This window comes from Epinephelus fuscoguttatus, linkage group LG5, assembly GCF_011397635.1.
Source record: "Epinephelus fuscoguttatus linkage group LG5, E.fuscoguttatus.final_Chr_v1".
Lineage (NCBI taxonomy): Eukaryota > Metazoa > Chordata > Actinopteri > Perciformes > Serranidae > Epinephelus > Epinephelus fuscoguttatus.
The window spans coordinates 24,238,793-24,260,861 of NC_064756.1; the positions used below are offsets into that span (position 1 = coordinate 24,238,793).

Sequence of the window (22,069 nt, forward strand, 5' to 3'; positions counted from 1 at the left end):
GCATCCGGATACGTCATACACAGAGTAGCCAATCAGAGTCAATGTTTACAGGAAGTTCTTATCACAGCCGACCAATCATATTACAGGTTTGTCATAACAAACTTTTATGGCCGGCCTTTTCATTAAAAATAAATATACTATGGAAGATTTCCCAAAGAATACAATTTAATATTACCTTAACATTAAAAATGACACTGATCGACTTTTTTAATATTATTATTTTAGGATTATACACATTTTGACGGTATATTTGGTAGTAACAGCCATGAAACTCAAGGACTAACCTCTCTAGATAGATATGTATCATATCACAATAATGGGTAAATATCATCAACAATCATTTATTTAAATGAATATTGTTGTGAAGAATGCAAAAACCAGTATATCTACTAGGATGTGTAATACTGACTTGTTCTTAATAAACTAATACTTCTACTACTACTACTAGTACTACTACTACTAATAATGATAATAAAAGACAGGTAAGAACTCCTTTAAAATGAACAAACAAACAGACAAAAACACTTTCTTTAATTTGATGTCATCGAAGCCTTCTGGGAAAGAATATGTAGCCTATGGTTGGACACCAAAAATGTAATTGCTGATTTTGAATAAAGTGACATAATTTCTTTTTCTTTTCTTTGCAAAACAAAGAATTAGGGTAGATTTAATGTATGTACAAAATGCAAAAATGTAAAGGAAGGAACATTTTCATCTTGCGAAAATTATTTTAAATGGTACTTAAGTGTAAAAATATTTTGTGTTTTTTTTTAATATTATTTTTTAAATATGTATACTGGTTGTTTAAACAAATAAATAAAGAATGGCCTTATGTTAAAACAATACACATTCTCGTACTGTTACTATTTACTGTATGATTGTACTGTTCACCTAGGTGCCCAGTAGGCGGCGACATAAGCGTCTGTGTTTCTTTTATAACTCAACAAAGAAGTATTTGTTACGTCGCTAGCCCTGTGGAAAAGAGGAAGGAGTATCGCGCATGTTTTGTCACTAGCACTAGAAATGCCTGCAGTAGTCTCTAAGAAACTAGATCAAATCTTATTCAGCTTTATTTGGAAGAACAGATGCCATTACCTAAAAAAAGATATTTTGTGTAACGCCAAGAGGGATGGTGGCTTGGATGTGTTAACCTCTGAAACATTAAATCGCTCTTTTAAGATTAACTGGTTAATCAACTTATGCAGACAGAAGAACAACTTCTGGAACTCTTTTGCCATACATGTATTTAATTCATTAGGTGGAATACAGTTTATGTTGAAATGTAACTACAAAGTTGAAAAACTTCCTGCCAAACTTTCCAACTTTCACAAACAAGCTTTGCTGTCCTGGAAACTGATCTGTAAACATAATTTCTCACCAACCAGGTATTATATTTGGAATAATGAAGACATCCTTTACAAAAACAAATCACTGTTTTATAAGGATTGGGTGGAGCATGGAATTTTATTAGTTGACCAACTTATCAATGATCAAGGTTTTTTACTTTCTTATGAAGAATTTTTGTTAAAATTTCAGTTGCCAGTCATGGCGAAGAAATATGCTGTGATTTTTGATGCACTACCACAGGGTGTGCTGCAGCTTCTTAAAGGGACTGAAAGAAATGCTGCTGTTGCAGAAAATTATAATTGTGATATTTTTGTGGGCGAAGTAGACATTACAAAAAAATCCTGCTCTAACACATATTTGAGAAGCTGCTTACAAGCAAGGATTCTGCCTAGAGGTCAAATTTACTGGACTGCACAATTTGGAGAGGTTAACTGGCATAAAGTGTGGCTGGTTGGTGACAAATTATGTCTTAATAACAAGGTGAAAGAAGTTTCGTTTAAAATTTTACCCTGCAAATCTACCCTGCAAAGAAAACACTAGAAAGATTTAAACTGGACATTGAATATGTGTGTGATTTCTGTGGACTTGAAGATGAAACCATCTCTCACTTATTTTATCAATGTACTTACAGTAGAACTTTTTGGAAAGATGTTCAACATTTTGTGCAAGAGAAAACAGGAAGAACGATCAGTTTCCAGGAAAAACACATTTTTATTTATTTTGAGGACCAAGACGAAGATTTGTGTTTTTTCTGTCAGTTGATCTTGAGTTTGGGGAAATTTCACATCCATAAAAACAAATGGGTTAAATCTAAACCAAACATTGTACCCTTCCGACAAGAACTGCACCGTTATGCTGCCACAATCAAGGACATCAGAAATAAGAAAGCCGCAAAAACATACTCTATTATGGAGAAATTTTGTGGAAGTGATCTGTAAAGGCCTCTGGCTGTTTTTGTTTTTTGTTGTTTTTTTGTTTTTTTTACCCTTGCTTTGTGTGTATTTCTGCACCCCATGTAGGTTTGTAAGTATGTATGGGTGTATGTCTGTATGTAAGGTTTTGTGTGTTGCATAATTAAAAAAAAAAGAAAAAAAAAAGAATATTGCGCATGTAACTGGCAAAATGCAAGGGGCTATGGGGCTATTGATGAGGTGGTAGAGTGGGGTTGGGATGGGGGTGTCAGTTCTCAGTGGAGAAAACCCAGACAGTTTTTTCAGCAGGAAAAGAATAGAGGAAGGAATGAAACTAAGTATGTATGGGAATGACTTAGAAAGAGTTGGAACATTTAAATTTTTGGGAGTAGTATGTGACTCACGGTTAACATTGGCAAGTTATATTGGCAGAATAGATGAAAAATGTAAAAAAGTGATAAATGTATTGAGATGTCTGACAGGTAGGGAATGGGGAGCTAGTTGCTCAGCACTAAAAAGAATATATGTGGCTCTGATAAGATCGGTGTTTGAATATGGCAGTATTGCTTATGGATCAGCTGCCAGGTCTCATCTTAAGAAGTTGGATGTGGTTCAGGCACAGGCATTGAGAGTGTGCAGTGGGGCTTTTAAAACAACGCCAGTACATGCTCTACAGGTAGAGATGGGAGAGATGCCACTGGGGCTGAGAAGGAAGCAGCTGATGGTGAATTACTGGACACATTTGCAGGGACACAGTGATTCTCCCCCGACTAAAGAAGTCCTGTGGGAGTGCTGGGAGAATGGGAAAAGTCAGAGGGAAATTTTTGGGCGGGTAGGGAATGATGTGGCAAATGAACTGGGAGTATTAGGAGTGAGGATAAGCCCCACAGTAGTGTATCCAGCGATACCACCATGGTTGCTTGTGTTGCCTGATATAGACTTGTGTCTGTTAGAGCTTAAAAGAAAAGAAAAAGGTCAAATAGACTTGGTAAGTGCTTTTAAATGTCAAGTAATGGGAATGTATAGTGATTATACAATGGTGTATACTGATGGAGCTAAAGAACCTGAGACAGGAGTGACAAGATTTGGGGTGGCTGTGCCAGCAAAGGGAATTGGGATAAATAGAAGGTCGTCAAATATGTTAGGGGTCTACACAGTGGAGATGCTGGCAGTGCTGGTGGCGTTAAGATGGGTGGAAGAGGCTAGACACACCAAGGTACTGATTTGCTCAGATTCTTTATCAGTTTTAGCAAGCTTGACATCATTTCATTCTAATAGTCATCAAGACATTTAATATGGAGTTTTGCAGTCACTTACTAAAATAGTGAATAGAGAGGGTCTGGTTAAATTTATGTGGGTACCAGCACATGTAGGGGCGAGAGGGAATGAGAGGGCAGATGAGTTAGCGAAGAGGGCGTTAAGGAAAGGAAGAACAGAAATGGAAGTAAGTATCAGTAAGGCGCAGGTTAAGAGTGTTATTTGGGGGAAAACCAATCAAATGTGGCAAGAGAGGTGGAACAGAGAGGGCAAAGGGAGGCATTTATTTCACATACAAAACAGCATCAGGGTCACTAGGGCAGGTATGGGGCACAGGAGAGAAGAAGTGGTGATAATGAGGTTAAGGCTAGGGCACTATTCACTTAATAAGTCACTGAAACTGGTAGGGAAGCATCAGACAGGACTGTGTGAGAGGTGTCAGGAAGAGGAGGAGTCAGTGGATCATGTACTTTTGAGGTGTAGGGCATATGGGGCACAGAGAGAGGTGATGAGGAATAGTCTGAGGAAGTTAGGGGTCCAAGAGTTTAATTTAAAAGGAGTAATGGACATGAGTGAGAGAGCGTGAGTCAGGGTAGTAGTGAAGTTTTTAAGGGACACAGGGCTTTTTTATAGGGTATAAGGTAGGTTAGGAATGGTGTAGCTATATAGGGTAGGACTAAATGTGTGTGTGTGTGTGTGTGTGTGTGGGTGGGTGTATGTGTGTTGTGGGGTGGGCCTATTGTCTGGTCCACACTCCAAAGCAGAAGGGGGCGGTAATGCACCTATTGCTGGATGCCAACCGCCGTAAAACAAAAAAAAGAAGAAGAAGAAGAAGAAGGAGAAGAAGAAGTTGTTACGTCGCTTGCGTGTGACGTCATCATTCTTCACATGTGGACCGTCGCCTATCACAACATTTAGCTTGTTTATGAGCTGATTTTATCAATTAACTCTTCATCTTTAGAGACCGACACACACAGAGACAGCCATGTCCTCCAGCTGTCGACGGCCTGAACACTCAGCTCCTCCAGATGTGGTCAGTGACACGGGTTATTGCAGGTTTTAGCTGCTAAGCTAGGCTAACGCTAGCCTTGTCTGTTGAAGCAGGAGCACTATGGATCTTTAAAGGTCCCCTCGGTGGCTCTTGGATTTAATATAACAGCATTTTAACAGAGAACTGAATGCATTTTTGACCGGACTAACTAACTACATCATTATTTTCAATTTGCCCTGGTTTGCTAGTTTGTGTCTTATGTATTGAAGTCACTTGCAATGATAGCTCATGAGAGGTTACAGTAGAGTCAGCTGACAGCCAATACTGTGAGCTGTTTCATTGATGTAGTGAAGTTCATTTGATCTTCTCTCATCCCTGCAGTTCTACAATCAAGAAGAGGCGAAGAAATACTCTCAGAAGTGAGTCTGTGTCTTATTTATGCACAAATTCCTGTCACTTTGGCTGCTGTTTGTGGGGAAATTCGACTGTAGTGTGTGTTTTCCTAGAATGATCATGAGCTCAGGTGTATATTGGAAATGAAGCAGTTAAAAAAGATACACACTGTAGTTTAGGTTGCAGATAAATGCAAGACACAAACAGCTTCTGCTTCTAGTAAATGGACAGAATAAGAATAATGGAGCATCATGGATACAGTCTCTCAATCCATGATTGATTCACAGGGTTATAAGACACTATGGCTGAAAGTCTACTAAATCCAACATCAAATCTGATGGCACACCGCCACATTTAAAGATTAAGCTTGTTTGTGTAAGAATGTCTTTCAATTGCCAGATGTCCCATATTACACTGTAACTAAAATCTGTGTGTCTATTGTTGCCTCGCAGCTCTCGGATGATTGAGATCCAAACCCAGATGTCAGAGAGAGCTGTTGAGCTCTTAAACCTGCCAGAGGGACAGCCATGCTTTCTGCTAGATGTTGGGTGAGTGAGTGACACTGGCTGTGTTTACGTGTTGTATTACACTATTAACTTGATTTAGATTTATTTGTTCGAGAGGGATATTTGTTTTCACAGCCAGTACAACATGGCAGCACATAGAAAGACAGATATACACACTGACCTGCCTCAGTGAGGATGATTGTTCAGAGCTGCTTTAGCAGGTGGAATGTTACAGCTGAGCTAAGGAGGACACCATTAATGTTTATGTCTTGCACTGTCATGAGCCTCTCGTCCATGAGTAGATGCATGCTTCCTTCTGTGCAGTGATTCGGTTGATTGGTGTTGTTCAGTAGAAGGGAAATAGTACCTACATGATACATACATATGTACATAACTCATCATAGAATTCAGCATAGTAGAGTCATCTTGTGTGTTTGTGATGTGAAAGACTCAGATGACAGTCTGTCCTCTGTCTCTCAGGTGTGGCTCTGGTCTCAGTGGAGACTATCTGTCAGAGGAGGGACACTACTGGGTTGGAGTTGACATCAGCACTGCAATGCTGGGTTAGTTTGACACTTCTACATTTTCACCAGAAATGATCTGCCAGTATATCAATATTGTGTTACTGTGGGATTTTGGTTGTGTGTTAATGTGATATACTCTACATGTTGTCTTTTAAGCTAAATTGGAGTGAAATTATGACTTTCTAAAATGGTTAGAGTAAAAATAACTACCTTCACCCGCTCTGTTTACATACTGACACAACTAAATGTGATTTCTCAAAAGCCCTCATTTCAATGATATGTATAAACATAATTAATTTCTCCTCAAGTATTGTGCTAGAACTAGAATGTCTTCCCAAAATGTCCCAGCTGCTCTTATGCTCTTTGAATCCAGAAGCTGACCAGCCAGAAGAAGAAACCTTTATAATCAGACAAAGTATTTGTGCATCCAAAGAATAAAGTTCTAGGCGTCTTGCTTGGCTTTGCATAATAACTAATTTAAAGAATACACAGTGAGGTAGAATTCTAGTAATTCCAGCAGACCCACCGCAGCATGTTTCAGAAGCATTCCAGAAAAATAGGTGCCTTGTCGATCTTTGATGGAGCTGCAGCGCGCTGCTCTGGCACTGTGTGTGAATAATATCATGTCATTAGGATACATTTATTTTAAACAACTAATACACAGTCACAAATCTTTGATCCACGTTGTTAATGACTGGACTTTTAATGGTATTAACTTTGTCTCTATGCTGCAACGCAACAAAGCAGGAAATAACAACAATAAACACAAAACAGAAACCATTTAACTACATAATTTGCTCATTTACATATGGTAGAAGTGTAAACATCAAGGAAAAGTGATCAAATTGTCAATAGCTTCTAAATTACTCTGTGATGGTGTACAGTAGACGGAACAAAACCTCGTCTCAGCCGGGCCCAGTGGAATTGTCCGTCTCAGCTCTCTTACAGTCAAGATGTTGTCAAAAATGATAAAAACAGTTGATGTATTCATCTCATATCTTGCCTTACTTTAGTGGATCGTTACACATCACGCACAGAATTAATCTTTAGATACTCCGGTTAAAATGAGACCAAACATTTTTATGGATGTCAGCTTTTGAGCCACAATGAAAGCCAAAATGTGGCCTGCAACAGATGATACGGCTTATTTTTAGCCGATGTGATTTAAGGTTAGAGAGGTGAGGAGTCAGCAGTCAGTGACAGTTTAAAACAGTTAATAAAAATACACACGCAACCAAACACCTGATCCCTTCCTGGCTTATGCCTGGTGGAGATGAAAAACATCACCATCATCTTTTTATGCACCGTTTAGTGTCAGAGGTTTCTGTCTTATCTCTCTGAGTGACATTTAGACTGTTGCACAAAGTATCTATATAATTTATTTTTCTTTTCTTTTTTTAAGTTTCATTATTTGTTTAATTATTAACTTTAAAAGTAGATTTGGATCATGATAATGTACATTGATAAAACAGCGATAAAACAGAAATCCTCCTCGTGGGCATGAAATCTACACTCAAAAATTAAAAAAAATCAAAAATTGACAGTTTCTCCCTCCAAATTGACAGCTCCTCCATTTCTCCCTCCCCTTAGGTTAAGAGTCTGGGTGTCATCCTCAACAGCACACTGTCCTTCCACTCTCATAATTAATAATATTACGCGGTCTGTATATTTTCATCTCCGCAACATTAATCGTCTCTGCCCTTCCCTTAGCCCCTACACCACTTCTATTCTTGTCCATAGCCTTGTCACCTCCCGCATCGACTACTGCAATTCTCTCCTCTTTGGTCTCCCTCACAAGTCCCTCCATAAGCTTCACATGGTCCAAAACTCCACTGCTCGTATCATCACCAAAACTCCCTCATTCCACCACATCACCCCTGTCCTCCACCAACTTCACTGGCTTCTGGTTAACTTCAGGATTCAGTCCAAAATTTTACTCATTCAAGGCCATCCATAACCTCGGCCCCCCATATTTGTCTGATCTCCCCCGCATTGCCACCTCCTCCTGCTCCCTCCGATCCTCCTCCTCCATCCACCTCTCTGAGCCCTCCGCCCGCCTCAGCACTATAGGGACAACTCTGGAACTCACTCCCACCTGACATCCGCAACATTGACTTTCTTCCACAGTTTAAATCCAGACTCAAAACTCACCTGTTCAAATTAGCATACTCTCTATGATTGCACTGTACATTTATGTGTTTTTTTTCCTGTGTTGTTTCTTCTGTGTTGTTGTCTCTCCTTGTTGTTATTTATTACTTCATCTACTGATGAACAGTGACCTTGAGTGTTTTGAAAGGCGCTTTTATTATTATTATTATTATTATTATTATTATTAAATCACGTTTTCCCTGTGACAGATGTTGCGTTGGACAGAGAAGTAGAGGGAGACCTTTTGCTGGGCGACATGGGCCAGGGAATGCCTTTTCGACCAGGCACGTTTGACGGCTGCATCAGGTGAAGGGCAGAGCATGCTTGTGTTTAAAAAACACATATTATAAATTTTCATTTTGAATAATGTCTGACTCTGTTTTTAATTTACCTTTTTGCATTACTCCCTGTCAGTATCTCTGCCCTACAGTGGCTCTGTAATGCCGACAAGAGGTCACATAGTCCTCCGAAGAGACTCTACACCTTCTTCAGTACTCTCTATTCCTCTCTGGTAGGGTGTTAGCTCTCTTGTTGACTTACTTAACAAAAATCAAACACCTGCATTCCATTTTCTAAGACAAAGACCTTTGCTAACTTACTAACTAAATTGTTTTTCAGTCAAGAGGCGCACGTGCAGTTTTCCAGCTTTATCCAGAAAACTCAGAACAGGTGAAATAACGTTATGCATTATGCATGTAAAGCTGAAGTCTTCTCCAGATTCCTTTACTCACTGTCTGTCTTCTTCCCTCTCTAAAGCTCGAGCTGATCACGACGCAGGCCATGAAGGCAGGCTTTGGTGGAGGCATGGTGGTGGATTACCCCAACAGCAGCAAGGCCAAAAAGTCAGTACCTTTCAGATGCTGGGTTTTTATTTCAACATGTTCAGCTGCAGCCGTCTGCAATTGATTCCCTCTTAATGGCCTGTGAAATTAGCAGTAGTGTACTTGCAACACAAGGCTAATTAGAACACGATGACATTCATATTGACTCCACTATTTGTCACATTAGCCTCGTGATGAATTACCGCACATTAAAAACGGTCGGCCTAATTTACTCACGCACATCTTGTTCGTTTCCAGGTTCTTCCTGTGTCTGTTTGCTGGAGTCACAGGAGTCCTTCCCAAGGTAAGAAACACAGGAGCTTGTTTTTGTGGATATTTAGGATATCTGTGTTTCATTTAAGCCTCATTATCATTACTGGGATCTCTTCTTGTTCTTTTCAGGGGTTGGGATCAGAAACGTCAGACAGAGCTGTTTCAAACCAGGTCCAGTATTCAGGACAAAGGTAAAGCTATTGACACTTGTTGTTGTCATAGTTTGATGAAACTGTTTATTTAGTTGTAAGCGGCAGAAGATGTTTGAGTCATTAGAGTTAATCTGGATTTGTTTGTTGTTTGGTGTCTTTTATTCAGAGTGATGAAATGTGATGAGCTGCAGCCTCAGGCCATCTGAGCATCAGATGAAAATTATTTTTGTTGCTAATTTGATTTTCTTTATGTGCTTGTTGCTGAAAATTGGAATGTATGGCATTTTTTAGAGAGCCCCAAAAGTGTGGGATTTTACCACACATACATTATAATTGTTGGTAAATCTTTCTTGTAGATAATTGTTCCTTATTTTTCATACCTGACATTTTTGTATCTCAGCTTCTCAAATATGAGGATTTGCTGCTTTTCTTTGTCTTTTATTATTGTATATTGAATATTTTCTGGATTTTGGACTATTGGATAGATAATGCAAGTAATTTGAATATTGTGAAATTGGCCATTTTCAGTTATTTTATAGACTTTTTTAGTTGCAGCCCTGCTTTACTCAGGTTAGGATACCCCCCATTTGCTTATTGATTTGTATACAAAAAGCCATTTTAAAGCAGGTCTTGGCCTTCAGAAGTGCAGGTTGAGTCATATCTGCTTTGATGAAGCCAAAAGACCGAGAGAAATCTCAAAAGGGTTGTTGTCCTGCCTAACTTAAAACACCGTCAGGCAGCTTTTCCTCCCTTTTACATTGTGATGTTCAAGTTGCTTCCGATTACACAAAGGCTTCGTTTACATTAAAAGGATACCAAAAATGAAAATTCAGCCATTATCTACTCACCCATATGCCGATGGAGGCTCAGGTGAAGTTCTCACAACACTTAAGGAGATCCAAGGGGAGAGGAGGTAGCAACACAACTCCACCTAATGGAGGCTTACGGCACCCCAGATTCAAACGTCCAAAAACACATAATTGAAACCACAAAATATCTCCATACTGCTCGGCAGTTAGAGCTATGGGCTACAATGAGGCTAAAAACAGAGTTCAAATGACGTTTTTCCAAGGACACTTGGATCACTACGGACGAGCAGTACGGAGATATTCTGTGGTTTCAATTATGTGTTTTTGTTGTTCTTTTTTTTTTTTTTTTTTTTTTGATGTTCCATTTGTGTGACCAGATTGGTTGCGTGTGCGGCATTTCGGGGCGGGTATCTGTTCATACTGATGTTAGATATGGGTCACTTTAAACATGAATGTAGAAAGATCAGATCTGGGGGAAAAATTGGAAGTGGACATTAAAGTCATGTAATGTGAATGTAGCTAAAGAGACAGGATGTGTGAAACATGTTGCATGGAGGATGTGGTTTATCAGAAAGAAAAGGTGCATTTCAGTCGAACTAATCAGCCCCACTTTGTCTTTGTGAAGAAACCGGTTCAAAAACATGAAGGGGAAATCAGCAAAGAAGGGACGAGATTGGATCTTTGAGAAGAAGGAGAGGAGGAGAAGACAGGGACGGTATGTACAAGACTGCGTTTTAATCTCTCTCAGTGCAAATAAATTGGATTTAGGATCGTGCTGAAATATTCATGCTCTAAATAATGTAACATAACTTAAGCTTTAATTGAATCACCTCTGATGAGCCGTATTCTGTAACACTTGCTGACGCCTCATCTCTCTCTGCTGTGTGTTTGTTGGCCTGCAGGGAGGTTCGAGCCGACACAAAATACACTGGACGTCAGAGGAGACCTCATTTCTAGCTCTGACTCATGCAGCTGTGCCTTCATTAGCTCTCGTCTGTACCACCCCGCACACAATCACCCCTCTAACTGCAGAGTGTTTGGGCTCAATTCTTTCATCTCTTTAATTCAAGTGGATGAGATGCAAGAGTAAAATGCTATCATGGCCAATCATTTTTACATTTGGTCGAGTGTCTGGCAATCTGTTTCTCACAAATGGTGGCGAGATTGGACTCTCCATGTTCATGTTGGCTGGAAGATACCAAGTACAGTGACAGATGTCTGTACTGCCCACAGTGGAGGCAGAGACAGCACAAACAATATTATAGAATAAAAACATTTTTTTAAATGATCAAATGTAAAATCTTCTATCTCTGGTGAGCCGTTTATTAAAAATCTACAAAAACTGAGATTTTTTTTTATGTTATTGCTGTTTATTTTTCTAGAATATAAAAGAAATTAAACAACCTCCATGCATGTGTGAGGACAACACCCTGTTGTAGTGGTATGTATGGGAAACACAAAATGACACATACAGTGGATATGCAGATTTGTGAGATGGTCCTGTACAAACTGGCAGTTCATTAAGTTAATAAAAGCCACACAAAGGGGAGAGTTGGTATGTAGAAAAAGGGAAAGGGGAAAATGGAACTACATTAAATGACTCATGATGCTGCTGCAACCATCACCAAAACATTTCTGGAAAATTACTTTTTGGATGGTTTATGTAGACTGATAGTTGCAGAAATAAATAGCACATGAAATACTGTATAATATAATAAAGAAATAAACTATTGATAAGGTAACTAAAACTGGTCTCTAGTAAGAATTTTTCTAGTTAGTATTTTAGGGACTGTTCGTTATGTATTGGAGGGGAAGGGAGGAGACACTTGGAATTTTTTAAAATATTTTTTTCTGATTTCATCAAGAAATGTGGTCAAATCTAAGTTTAAAATAGAGACATTTTAAGTCTCATTTAAAATGTTACCAAAAAGAAGCTGTTGGCACTAACGAGGCTTTTTTCAACTTCAGGATTTCAATTTCAACGTTTAATTTTCGATCACACAAGGTAATGTTTTTAAAATCTAACAATGGCCACCGTATCAAGTTACTTTTATTTTGGCCACTGCTGCCACTGTTATATAGTGATGGCAAGGCAGCTTTATTTGTGTATCACATTTCATATACAAGGGCAATTCAAAGTGCTTTACAGAGCAATAAAACAGAAAACATAATACAGATACAGAAAAGAGTTAAGACAAAAAAAGAGGAAAAATTAATTACGAAATGATTTACAATAAAAAAAAGCACTATCAAAAATAGCAGGCAAGAAGTGCAAAGATAAAATCATTATTAAAATTGAGTTTTTAAATAATTTTGCAGTCATTACAGGGTGGAGAAGGCAGTGTGAAAAAGGAATGTTTTTAGCTTTGACTTAAAAGTGTTCAGAGTCAGGGCTTGTCTAACATCTGGGAGGTTACTCCAGGTTTGTGCTGCATAATAAAACGCCGCTTGTTTCTTCTGACTCTTCTTGGGACACTCAGTAGGCCCCAGGTGTCCTCAGGGTCTTAGAAGGGTCATATGCCACAAGCATGTCAGAGATATATTTGGGCGCTGAGCCACAACTTTATGTTTGAGATCATTTAGGAAAACTGTCACTGTTGCTCATGCTGGCTGTGCGCCCTCTGTGATGTGTGTGTGTGTGTGTGTGTGTGTGAGTGTGTGATGGGTAGGCTTAATAAAGTTTGTTGGTTTGTGTGTGACTGTCATGCACATCTTGTGTTGAAGTGTGCAGACAGTTCTTTGATGATGATGATGATGTGATTGGTAAGATTTGCATTTAGCCTTAGAAATTAGCTGTTTGTTTTGCTGTTTGCTCGTTGCATTGGCTCCATATCTGGTGTGAATATATTGAAAATATGGTTATGTATGGTGGAGGGTCATGCATTTCCACCAGTCCCTCAAACAGTTTCAAGAAAAAAATATTTTTAGCTTCGGGGAGGGTTTGTATCATTTTGGTTTTGTTTGTTTTTCTCTATTTTTTTATTTCTTTTATTGCATTTCTATTTCGGTTTTCACTTTCTCCGTCGTCCTTCCTATTGTTACAGGTTTTGGGAGGGGGTAGGCTGTTGTTCACTGTGTTGGCCTGTAACTATGGCAACATTTCAATAAAAAGAAATTAAAGAAAGATTTAAAAACAAAAGTCACACCTCAATCAACCTCCTTCATCTGATAAAGTACAGTCCCTTAATGATTAAAAAAAAAGCATGTGAGAATAATAACTCACATGGGCATATGAAGGCATCTAAAAAATAGTACAGGTTGTAAATGTCAGATACATTTCCATGTCGCTTGTGTGCTATATTAAAATCCTAAATTAATTCCGAGGTGTGTTGCTGCCTCCATGCCTGTGCGCATGACGTGTAACCGCCAGAGGTCGCTGTCCGCTTTGGCACAGCGGGAGCCACCTGGGCGTTATCTCTGAACCCGCTCAATCGATAATCAAATCCAACACAATTTCCTCACTCAGCCAGACTCTGTGAGGCGGTCACTTCATTTCGGTGTATCCTACAGTCTGTTCCGCTGACTTTACCGGATTAAAAACAAACTTAACAGAGCAGGTTCATTTTTAAAAGCAGCAATTAGTGCGGATTGAGGAAGAAGTTGAAGGTGTGTAATGGGTTAACGGCGGAAGGCCTCGCCTTACCTTTACTGCGCGTCACCGGGCTCCGTAAAGTGGTCCCACCATCCAAACCAAAAGGGGAAAATCACCGCCTCTCGCCGCCGCCGCCGCACGCGCACCCTCGCTTCGGTCGCTCTCACATCAGCCTGTCGGTCTCCGCCCCGCCGCTCCATCAGCACACACACACCCAGAAGACACCGGGAAATAAGAGTGATTTACCGGAGCCATGAAGGACCGCATGCAAGAACTTAAACATGTAAGTTACAGTGTGATTGTTATCAATGCTCAGCAGCCACCTGCTCTGTGGACTCACGCCATTTAAAGACGCTTTTACATGATGCTTCCGACTGTACACGTTCACAGAGCTGGGTGCGCTGATGGAGCAACAGTTGTGACTCTCGGGGGTCTGATGGAGGCTGAAATTTGGTGTTTTATTGCAGGCAACAGGCTCATAGTGCAACCAAGCATTACTGTGCGGGTGACAGCCCAGCTGGCATCAATGGATTCAGGTGTTTAATCAAAGTAAAAGTCTTTTTCTTTTCATTTTCCAGAAAAATCACTTTGATCTGCCTTCTTTTTATATTCTTTGGGCTATTTATAGACTATTACAGCTCCAGAGGGAGTTTATAGGATAGACACTTTGCACTTAATGGTGTTTAATATAAATAGGGTCATTAATTTAAGAAGCAGTGTTCAGTTTTTTCTGTAATATTTGAGATTTTAATAGTTATCCAGAAAGAGTAAGATTGCAGACAGTGTAGTCTGTGCGGATTGAAATGTACTCTGTGTGTGTGTGGTTTGATTGATCTGGCCAACAATGGGTGTGTGATTTAAAATAGGAAATGGGCTCCACTTGGTCCATTTCACCTGTTAAATGTCCGCCCTCTGCGCCCCACTCTTCTAACCTTTATCCACCCACACCGAGCACAGTGTTTTGTCTTTGTCTGACATTTATATTGCAGTGTATAGAGCTCTGTGCATGTGAGGATAGATGGAAGTTTCACCTCGGCATTTATTTTTAATCTACAATTCTACCCTCAATTCTACATCCTCTACTCATGACATTAAAACCTCAAAATCTTTGGCGTCTGTGTGTTGACCTCCTGACATATGGGCCTGGCAGTCATGGATGCATGTGAGGTTGGCTCAGCAGAGTATTATCCTCCATAGGAATGCTGCTTTTGAGCTTGATATAGGCTACTGTGTGTGTGTGTGTGTGTGTGTGTGTGTGTGTGTGTGTGTGGTAAAGTGGCCATTGTCAGATCTGGGTAATTGGCAGTTAAGCTGTGGAGAGAGGGGGAAACAATTTACGACTCCTCAGTTTTCAGTGAGGATCTTGCTATGAATTGGCCTCAAGGGAGACAACGCAGCCCTGCCAACTGTGTGTGTGTGTGTGTGTGTGTGTGTTTGGGAGAGGCGTGTCTCCAGCTTGCCACGCTGCCTCCTCGCAGTGCTGGAAGGATGCAGTTGTACAATTGGGAGAGACAGAAAACCGCCTAAATCCTCCTCACCAGCTCCAGCGAGGAAAAAGATATTAGACCAGACCGTTTCAGGATCGACTGAAATGTAATGTCAGCTGCTGATTCTATTTTCCTTTATTATTTTTGATCATATCTCTCAGGTCTGCAAAGTTGCAGCTGCGGCGGCCCCAGCCAGACCAGTTTCAGGCAATCCAGACCAGATAAAATTGAAGTAAATTGCACGTCACAGACTGTTATTCCCCATCAGCATGAGATTGATATTGTTTTCCTTGTGCAGCCTCGAGTTAATGCAGGTTCTTGAGTCTCATGCAGATGTCACAGTGGGTCTGGACAGCTCATTACAACAGCACAGTGTCAGATACATGGTTGTATTAATGCTCAAAACTACAGTGCTGGACTAAGTTGCAACTAACTATTACTTTCAATATTGATTCACCTGTCTTTTTTCAAATATTTGTACCATAGAAATGTAAACAAAAAAAGCCCTAACAAGTTCCCAGGAGATCACATCTGTCACACTAATTGTACAAATCCACAGATATTTATATTTAAGGGAACAAATCTTTTGAGCTCCACCTTCAATTTGGTGAAATACTGCAACTTGTACAAATGATCCTGCTGGTGCAAGCTCAGTGGGTCACCACCAGCACTCACCTTAATCTATGACAATGAGTTGGACGTTAAAGGTGTCCACTGAAGCACCTGAATCTGGCCTGGCAAAGTCATACCACACTTTTTACTTGGCTCATTGGCACCATTGACAGATCAACTTGAAATGTGTCCTTTCAAACAGTATGTATAGGTGGTTGACACATTTCTCCCTCACTGAGACATCATCCTGAGCCTGACAGCTCATTCACTGAACTCAGCTCTTGCTGCTTCCACACACCCTTGCTGAGCTGTCACTGGTCTTTACTTCCAACTTTCAAGCTGTAAAACTTGGCGGCCATTCAGGAAGTATTTTTCATAGAATTGAAAAAATGCACAATCATCTATTTTTGAATATATTTGTGGCAAGAAACCGGCTGCACAGTTCTAGACTTGTGTTCTTCTTTTTACATTGTATAGTTATAATAGCTTTCAATGAGATTTGGGAGTTTGGAGAGTCTCTTCAGGAATCATCACCTTATTGTGCTTCATGACCCAGGGAAACCTCCTTGTGCGGCCTCCTAAGGAAAACTGGTCTCTTGTGGAGAGCCAAAATAAAAGCATTTCAAAGACCTCTATAGGCTGGCAGCAGGACAGAGCAACCTCACTTGAAAACTGGAACCATTAGACGCCCCTTGTGGAGCTAGGCTTGGGAGGAAAACTGCATTAGTGTATAAAAACTGATAGAGGTTGGAAGGTTGAGTCATGTCACAACTAAAAAAGTAAATGTCAACTGTGTCATTTGATTGGGCTGCACACATTTAAGGTAGTTAGAAAACAAATGACTGTGAGGTGTATACTGGTTGAGCGGTGCTACATAATGGTGTCTCCCAGTTTACTGTTGATGTTAACAGTTGAGTTGCAATTCATCAACACTGGACTGGAAAATGTATTCAATGGGATTCTGCTGGGGGCTGTGACAAAATCAGAGCGCTAACCTATTCAATTAACCTCCCAACTCTCATTAAGCTAACAAATGATTCAGCATGATGTAACATCATCATTTTAAAGACATTACAGCAGCACTGATGACATATTTATTTGTGAAATGAAGCCACCCTTTCTCTCCTCATTAGCCCTTTTTAGATAGGAATTGTGCAAATTTGCAGGAAAGCCCAATCGGTCTTTTTTCAGCATTGGCAGTATAAAAACAAAATCAGGGAGTGCAGCAAAATGCCACCTACCTACTTTTGTTTATACAGAATGTGCCTTTTTCGGGGCAATGGGGGGCGTGAGCAAGTAACAAAATGTGTAGCTCAGCGTGTGACGTAAACAGTGACGTGGGAGGGAAGCTGCGGCTGGTCAGTCCTTTGGCGATTCTCTCGTAAGTTGGCCCGTCCTTCACCGTTCCCGTCATCTGATGGTTAATGACCTCTTCCTTTGCGATGGCAAGGAGCGCGCACAATTCCTTGTCTCCCCAGTTGATTGGCTCATCTTTACAGTGTCTTTGTGTTTCCCTCTTGCTACTAGCTGCTCGCTAATTCCTGCTATCAGCTGTTTCCTGTTTATCCACCGCCAGTGGATCGCACGTGCGGCGTCATCAACAGCCCCTCTGTTGGTGGAAGGGCGCCACGTTCTTTTTAAACCAAAAAGGTTCCGCCAATATGACTGCCCTACGAGGTGGAAAATTGGGCACCTTGGATCAACTCGCCAATCCAGCCCTGTGTGTCTAAATGCTCGCAGCTTGCAAACATTTGCACAAAATCTGACAGTGTAAAAGGGGCTCATGACTCCTCCTCGTAGCAAGTTTCCTGCAGCACAGACGCATGAGTTTGACGTCATTGTTTTGCAACACAACTGTCAACAAACATGCCTGCATTGATAGAAAGAATTCATAAGCTTGGAGGCATGTGATTGCAATATGTCGGACTTCAGAACCAGTTCTCACCTGGGTCTTGTTCTTGATTGCCATCCCTCCCAACCAGTGACAAGGCTTTCTCAATGTGATTGTTAGATATTTTTATTTCTGGAAATGATTTGAAGGTGACAGCATGAAGTATTACAAATTAAGTGGTCAAACTGAAAAGATGGTTTGATAACAAGTTGTCCTTAAATGTGAATAAAACCAAGTTTGTGGATTTTGCTCATCGAAGAAAGGATGAAATAATGGAGTATACATTGAAAGAGTGTCTCAGGTCAGATTTTTGGGTAATAATGGATGATAAAGTATCATGGAAATCTCATATTGAATATGTAAAGACAAAGGCGTCTAAGAATATTGTATGTGTATGTGTTAGATCACAAGGCAATGAGAATTCTGTACTGCTCACTTATTTTTCCATACTTGAGTTATTGTGTGGAGGTGTGGGGCAACACATACATGACTAACATGTTGGTTATATCACAGAAAAGAGCAGTAAGAATTATTCATAATGTAGATCCAAGACAGCACACCGACACACTGTTTATCAAGTCAGGACTATTGCAACTTAAAGACAGACACTGTTAGTTACATATAGAGCAAAATGCAGAGTCTTACCAGAACATTTAAAATGTTTGTTTTTATTTCAGAGGACGACAAGCATTGAAGAAAATTTCACTTTAAGTACCAGTCTGCACAGACTACATTAACAGATGTGTATTTCAGTGGTGGGCGTTAAACTGTGGAAATCTTTACAGAATGATTTAAAGGATTGTGTAAATATTTTTCAGTTTAAGAAAATGTATAGAGAAAGAACAATTGGACTGTATGGAGTTGTCGAGTAGAAGCTGTTCCCTTGTTGAAGGGGATGTTGTGCATGGCTTCTAATTCTTCTGTTTATTTATGTTTCTTTCTGAAGTAACTGTAGGTATTGGTTTTTAACTGCAAGTGAAAGACCATCTATTTTCTATGATTATTTGAGTTTTGAGAGAGGGGCAGCTACAATAACATTGTTTTCTTCTCCCTGCTCGTTTTTGGTCATGAAATGTGTATTAGAGTTTTTCTTTTTTTTAATGATTAATATTTTTTGGAAGACATGGGAATACCAACAAACACAAAGTAAGAAGTACACGTAACTTAACACAGAGGATGAAGAGCTATACTAAGAAAAATACAATATACATGTATATGTACAAATAAAACAAGGAACAAGTAGAAGTAAAGTAGGGCTGTCCCAAACAGTTATTTTTCTAGCGATTAATCTAGCGATCATTTTTTCAGTTAATTGACTAATCTAATGATTGATTTTTCGATTTAGTTTAACGATTATTTTTTCGATTACCAATTTTTTTTCCATTATTTGATTAATGAGTCAATTTAAACAATATGAATACCAAAACATTTCTTATAAACATTAACATTTATTAAACATCAGTGTTTCCCCTACCATTATATTCGAAGGGCACACGCACACAGACACAGGTGAGCACACTAGAGCGCAGTTCAGGCTGCATTTTCCTGACTGAACCTGACCCGAGTGAGACAATTATAACCGAGCCTGGCCTGAACCTGCAGCACGGCACTGTGCACACAGTCAATGGAGCGGAGCCTGTGTTGTGTTCAGGCGTTGTCATGTAAATAACAAATTCTAGCACTAAAATAGGCCATAGCACAATAGCACAGCACTGCTGTTGCTGCTGCACGCCACCATTTTTTGTCAACGCAAATTATTTGCGTCGACGTATTTACGTAGTCGATGACGTCGATGATGTAGACGTGTCGCCCCAGCCCTGGAGTAAAATAAGAGTACAGAAAAGAAAAAAAAATAAGCCTGTGTTATAAGCGTATGTGTACATAGGAGGGAGCTAAACCATACGTTCTATAAGGGCCATTAATGTAATCAAAAAATCTTTCCCATTTCAAAAAGAGCAGCAGAGAGAACAATACCTGTTCATATTCCACCCTAGCAAGCAAGTTGCACTACTCTGTGATTGAAGGTGTCTGAGCTGATTTCCATTGTTGAACGAGCAGTCTTCTACCCAGCATGATAGTGGTCTGAACCCAGGCAATATAGAGAGAGGGAATTGTGTCTTTTAAGACTGATGGGTCCCCCAACAGAAATATTGTTGAGGACCAATCCAACTTCTTCACTCCTTACACTGATTCTGGTTCCTTGCTGGGATCATTTTTATGTAATATAACATGAGCCCAGGGATTGCTGTGAAAGACTTTAACCTGCTGGGACTTAGTGACCATTACTGACAGTGAGACATTTAATTTTATAATGACATTGACAAAGAAGCTGTCTTTATTGTGATTCGTGATGTTTGGTGAATTTTGGTGCAGATACTGAGTCCCCATTTCACTCATATTTGCATTTGTTAGATTATTGTTCTCACAGTGAAATGTTTTTTGTCTCTTGGTGTGAAAATATTTGCTTTGTGCTACGCTTTGCCACATACGTAAACGGGTGAGATAATGTCACTTCAAACAACATATTACAAAGATATCACATAAGCGTTAATTTTCACATGCAGCCCAGAGGACTGAGCTTTGCAGATTTCGTTGCTTCTGTCTTTGTGTGTGTTTCTGTAGAGTCACACTGCTGGTTTACTCACCCATGTGCTTATGTGTCATTTTGGCAGGAAATTGAGTTTTGCTCATATTTCTGTGAGCGTGCAGGTTGTGCTCCAACGTTACCCATATGCACATAAAACGACTTTATGAGCTCCACACCTGCCTACGACTCAGCTCCTCCAGTCGCTCATTAGCTCGCTGCCTAAAAACTGTCAGTCTCAATAACTAAAACGGTCATACAGCCTCCCTTCACCTAGTCCCGTCACTCCCAGCCGGCCATGCAGTGAATTAGTGACAGATGGCGCAGATAAGATGCGTTTGTCAGCCGTCTTCAAGCTCTGAAACCTGAGGGGGGAACATAATGATGAGGTTATTACAGATTTCGCACACCATGGGGACTGTTATCAATCAAATGTGATTGCTTATCTCCTTAACATTTTATCAGCTCTGTCTTTTTCTTCTACTGTCCTGTCGTTTGATTGACCATATCTGCCTCTTTTACCTTTCATCCCCTCGGTACTGGTGAGTTCCTCTGTCATTACTCTTTGCTCTTTTCCTATCAGTGATTTATCAGATGGCTTCCTGCCCTCCCTTTTACTTTTCTTTCTCCCTTCTGTCCTCTCTGAGCAGCCTTGTTAGTCCGTGTGTTAGTACTGGTTCAGGTAGCTCTTTGTGTGTGTGTGTGTGTGTGTGTGTGTGTGTGTGTGTGTGTGTGTGTGTGTGGCGAGGGTACTCGCTGTCACTGCCTGTTTGGCATTAGAGTGACACATTAACTAATAGGATGGATGTGGAGCACCAGCTTGGACGCTCTGTGTGTCTTTGACTCTTGTTTCTTTTCATTATCTTTTCTCTTTTTTCTCTGCTCACATCAATCTCCCCTTTATTCCACGTCCTTACCTCTCCCTCTGTCCTTGACCTGATCTTGACTGTTGTCACTTTTTCAGTGACACAAACAACAGTGAGGGTAAAAAAAAAAAAAGCCTGTTGAATTGAACACTAAACGTTGAGGGTCAGAGGTTTTATTTGTCCTTGTTCAAAGCTTCAAGCCTCTGCAAATGGCTCTAAGCTTTCTGGCTTTGCTCCACAGATGAGACTTTATCCCTTAAATAGGCGGTGGAAGAAATAAAGAAGCAGAAATGTGCACTGTCACCACCATATATTTTCGCTATTAACCATGGAAAAAGGCCCGGGCATACACACATTATTCATCAGCACATAGAGGCTGCATAATTGCATTAACGAACTGTGAAATGAGTGTGACCGATCTGGCATTTCACCAGGGACTTGTCTGTCTTTGCAAATGAGGTGACAATTGCAATGATCCGATATCTGTTGGCTGCTAATAGTTGTTTCTAAAATGTGTGAATGGATGGTCCATTGGATTGTTGTTCGCTACTCCGTCCAATAAAACATGAAATCAGGGCTCGTCTTCTACCTGTGAGATTTCCTTGAAACCAGCGCCTGCTGATGGGTTTTGAGGTGTCGATCACGTGATAAAATCTTGTTGCATGTTCTTGTGCTTCTCATAAAGGATCTCAGCTCCTGAGGCATCAGCTAATGGATATCCTGATAATAAATAATGCCGATTCTGTAATCAAACCTTCCCCATCTGCTATGAGAGAACAAGCTGCGGGTCATCTTTGTTACCGCTGCCAAAATTGAATTTGTAATATGCAGGCCTCCCATTTCACATCTTCTCATAATCGATGGCAGCAGAGTTGATCTTTAGCATAGCAGATAACACCTTTTAT

General features: G+C 40.2%; 2 protein-coding genes across 7 annotated transcripts in view; both read left to right on the forward strand.

The window, feature by feature from the left end:
* The first annotated feature begins 4,360 nt into the window (after positions 1-4,360).
* Positions 4,361-11,478, forward strand: bud23 (BUD23 rRNA methyltransferase and ribosome maturation factor). Its single transcript, XM_049576421.1, has 12 exons — positions 4,361-4,548; positions 4,888-4,925; positions 5,352-5,447; positions 5,886-5,968; positions 8,287-8,383; positions 8,492-8,588; positions 8,696-8,746; positions 8,834-8,919; positions 9,157-9,202; positions 9,301-9,362; positions 10,758-10,847; positions 11,035-11,478. Exons 1-12 carry the CDS (start codon positions 4,501-4,503, stop codon positions 11,087-11,089), a joined length of 849 nt encoding a protein of 282 aa, XP_049432378.1. The 5' UTR covers positions 4,361-4,500; the 3' UTR covers positions 11,090-11,478.
* A 2,098-nt stretch (positions 11,479-13,576) lies between these two features.
* The window catches only part of stx1a (syntaxin 1A (brain)), a 98,815-nt gene continuing 90,322 nt past the window's right edge, over positions 13,577-22,069 (forward strand). For all 6 annotated transcript variants that reach the window (XR_007449366.1, XR_007449367.1, XM_049576419.1 and 3 more), the window contains exon 1: positions 13,577-14,007. Coding sequence is in view for 4 of the 6 variants with exons in the window: in XM_049576419.1 (XP_049432376.1) it covers positions 13,978-14,007 (30 nt within the window). In the remaining 2 variants the exon portion in view is untranslated. The remainder of the gene's footprint in view (positions 14,008-22,069) is intronic.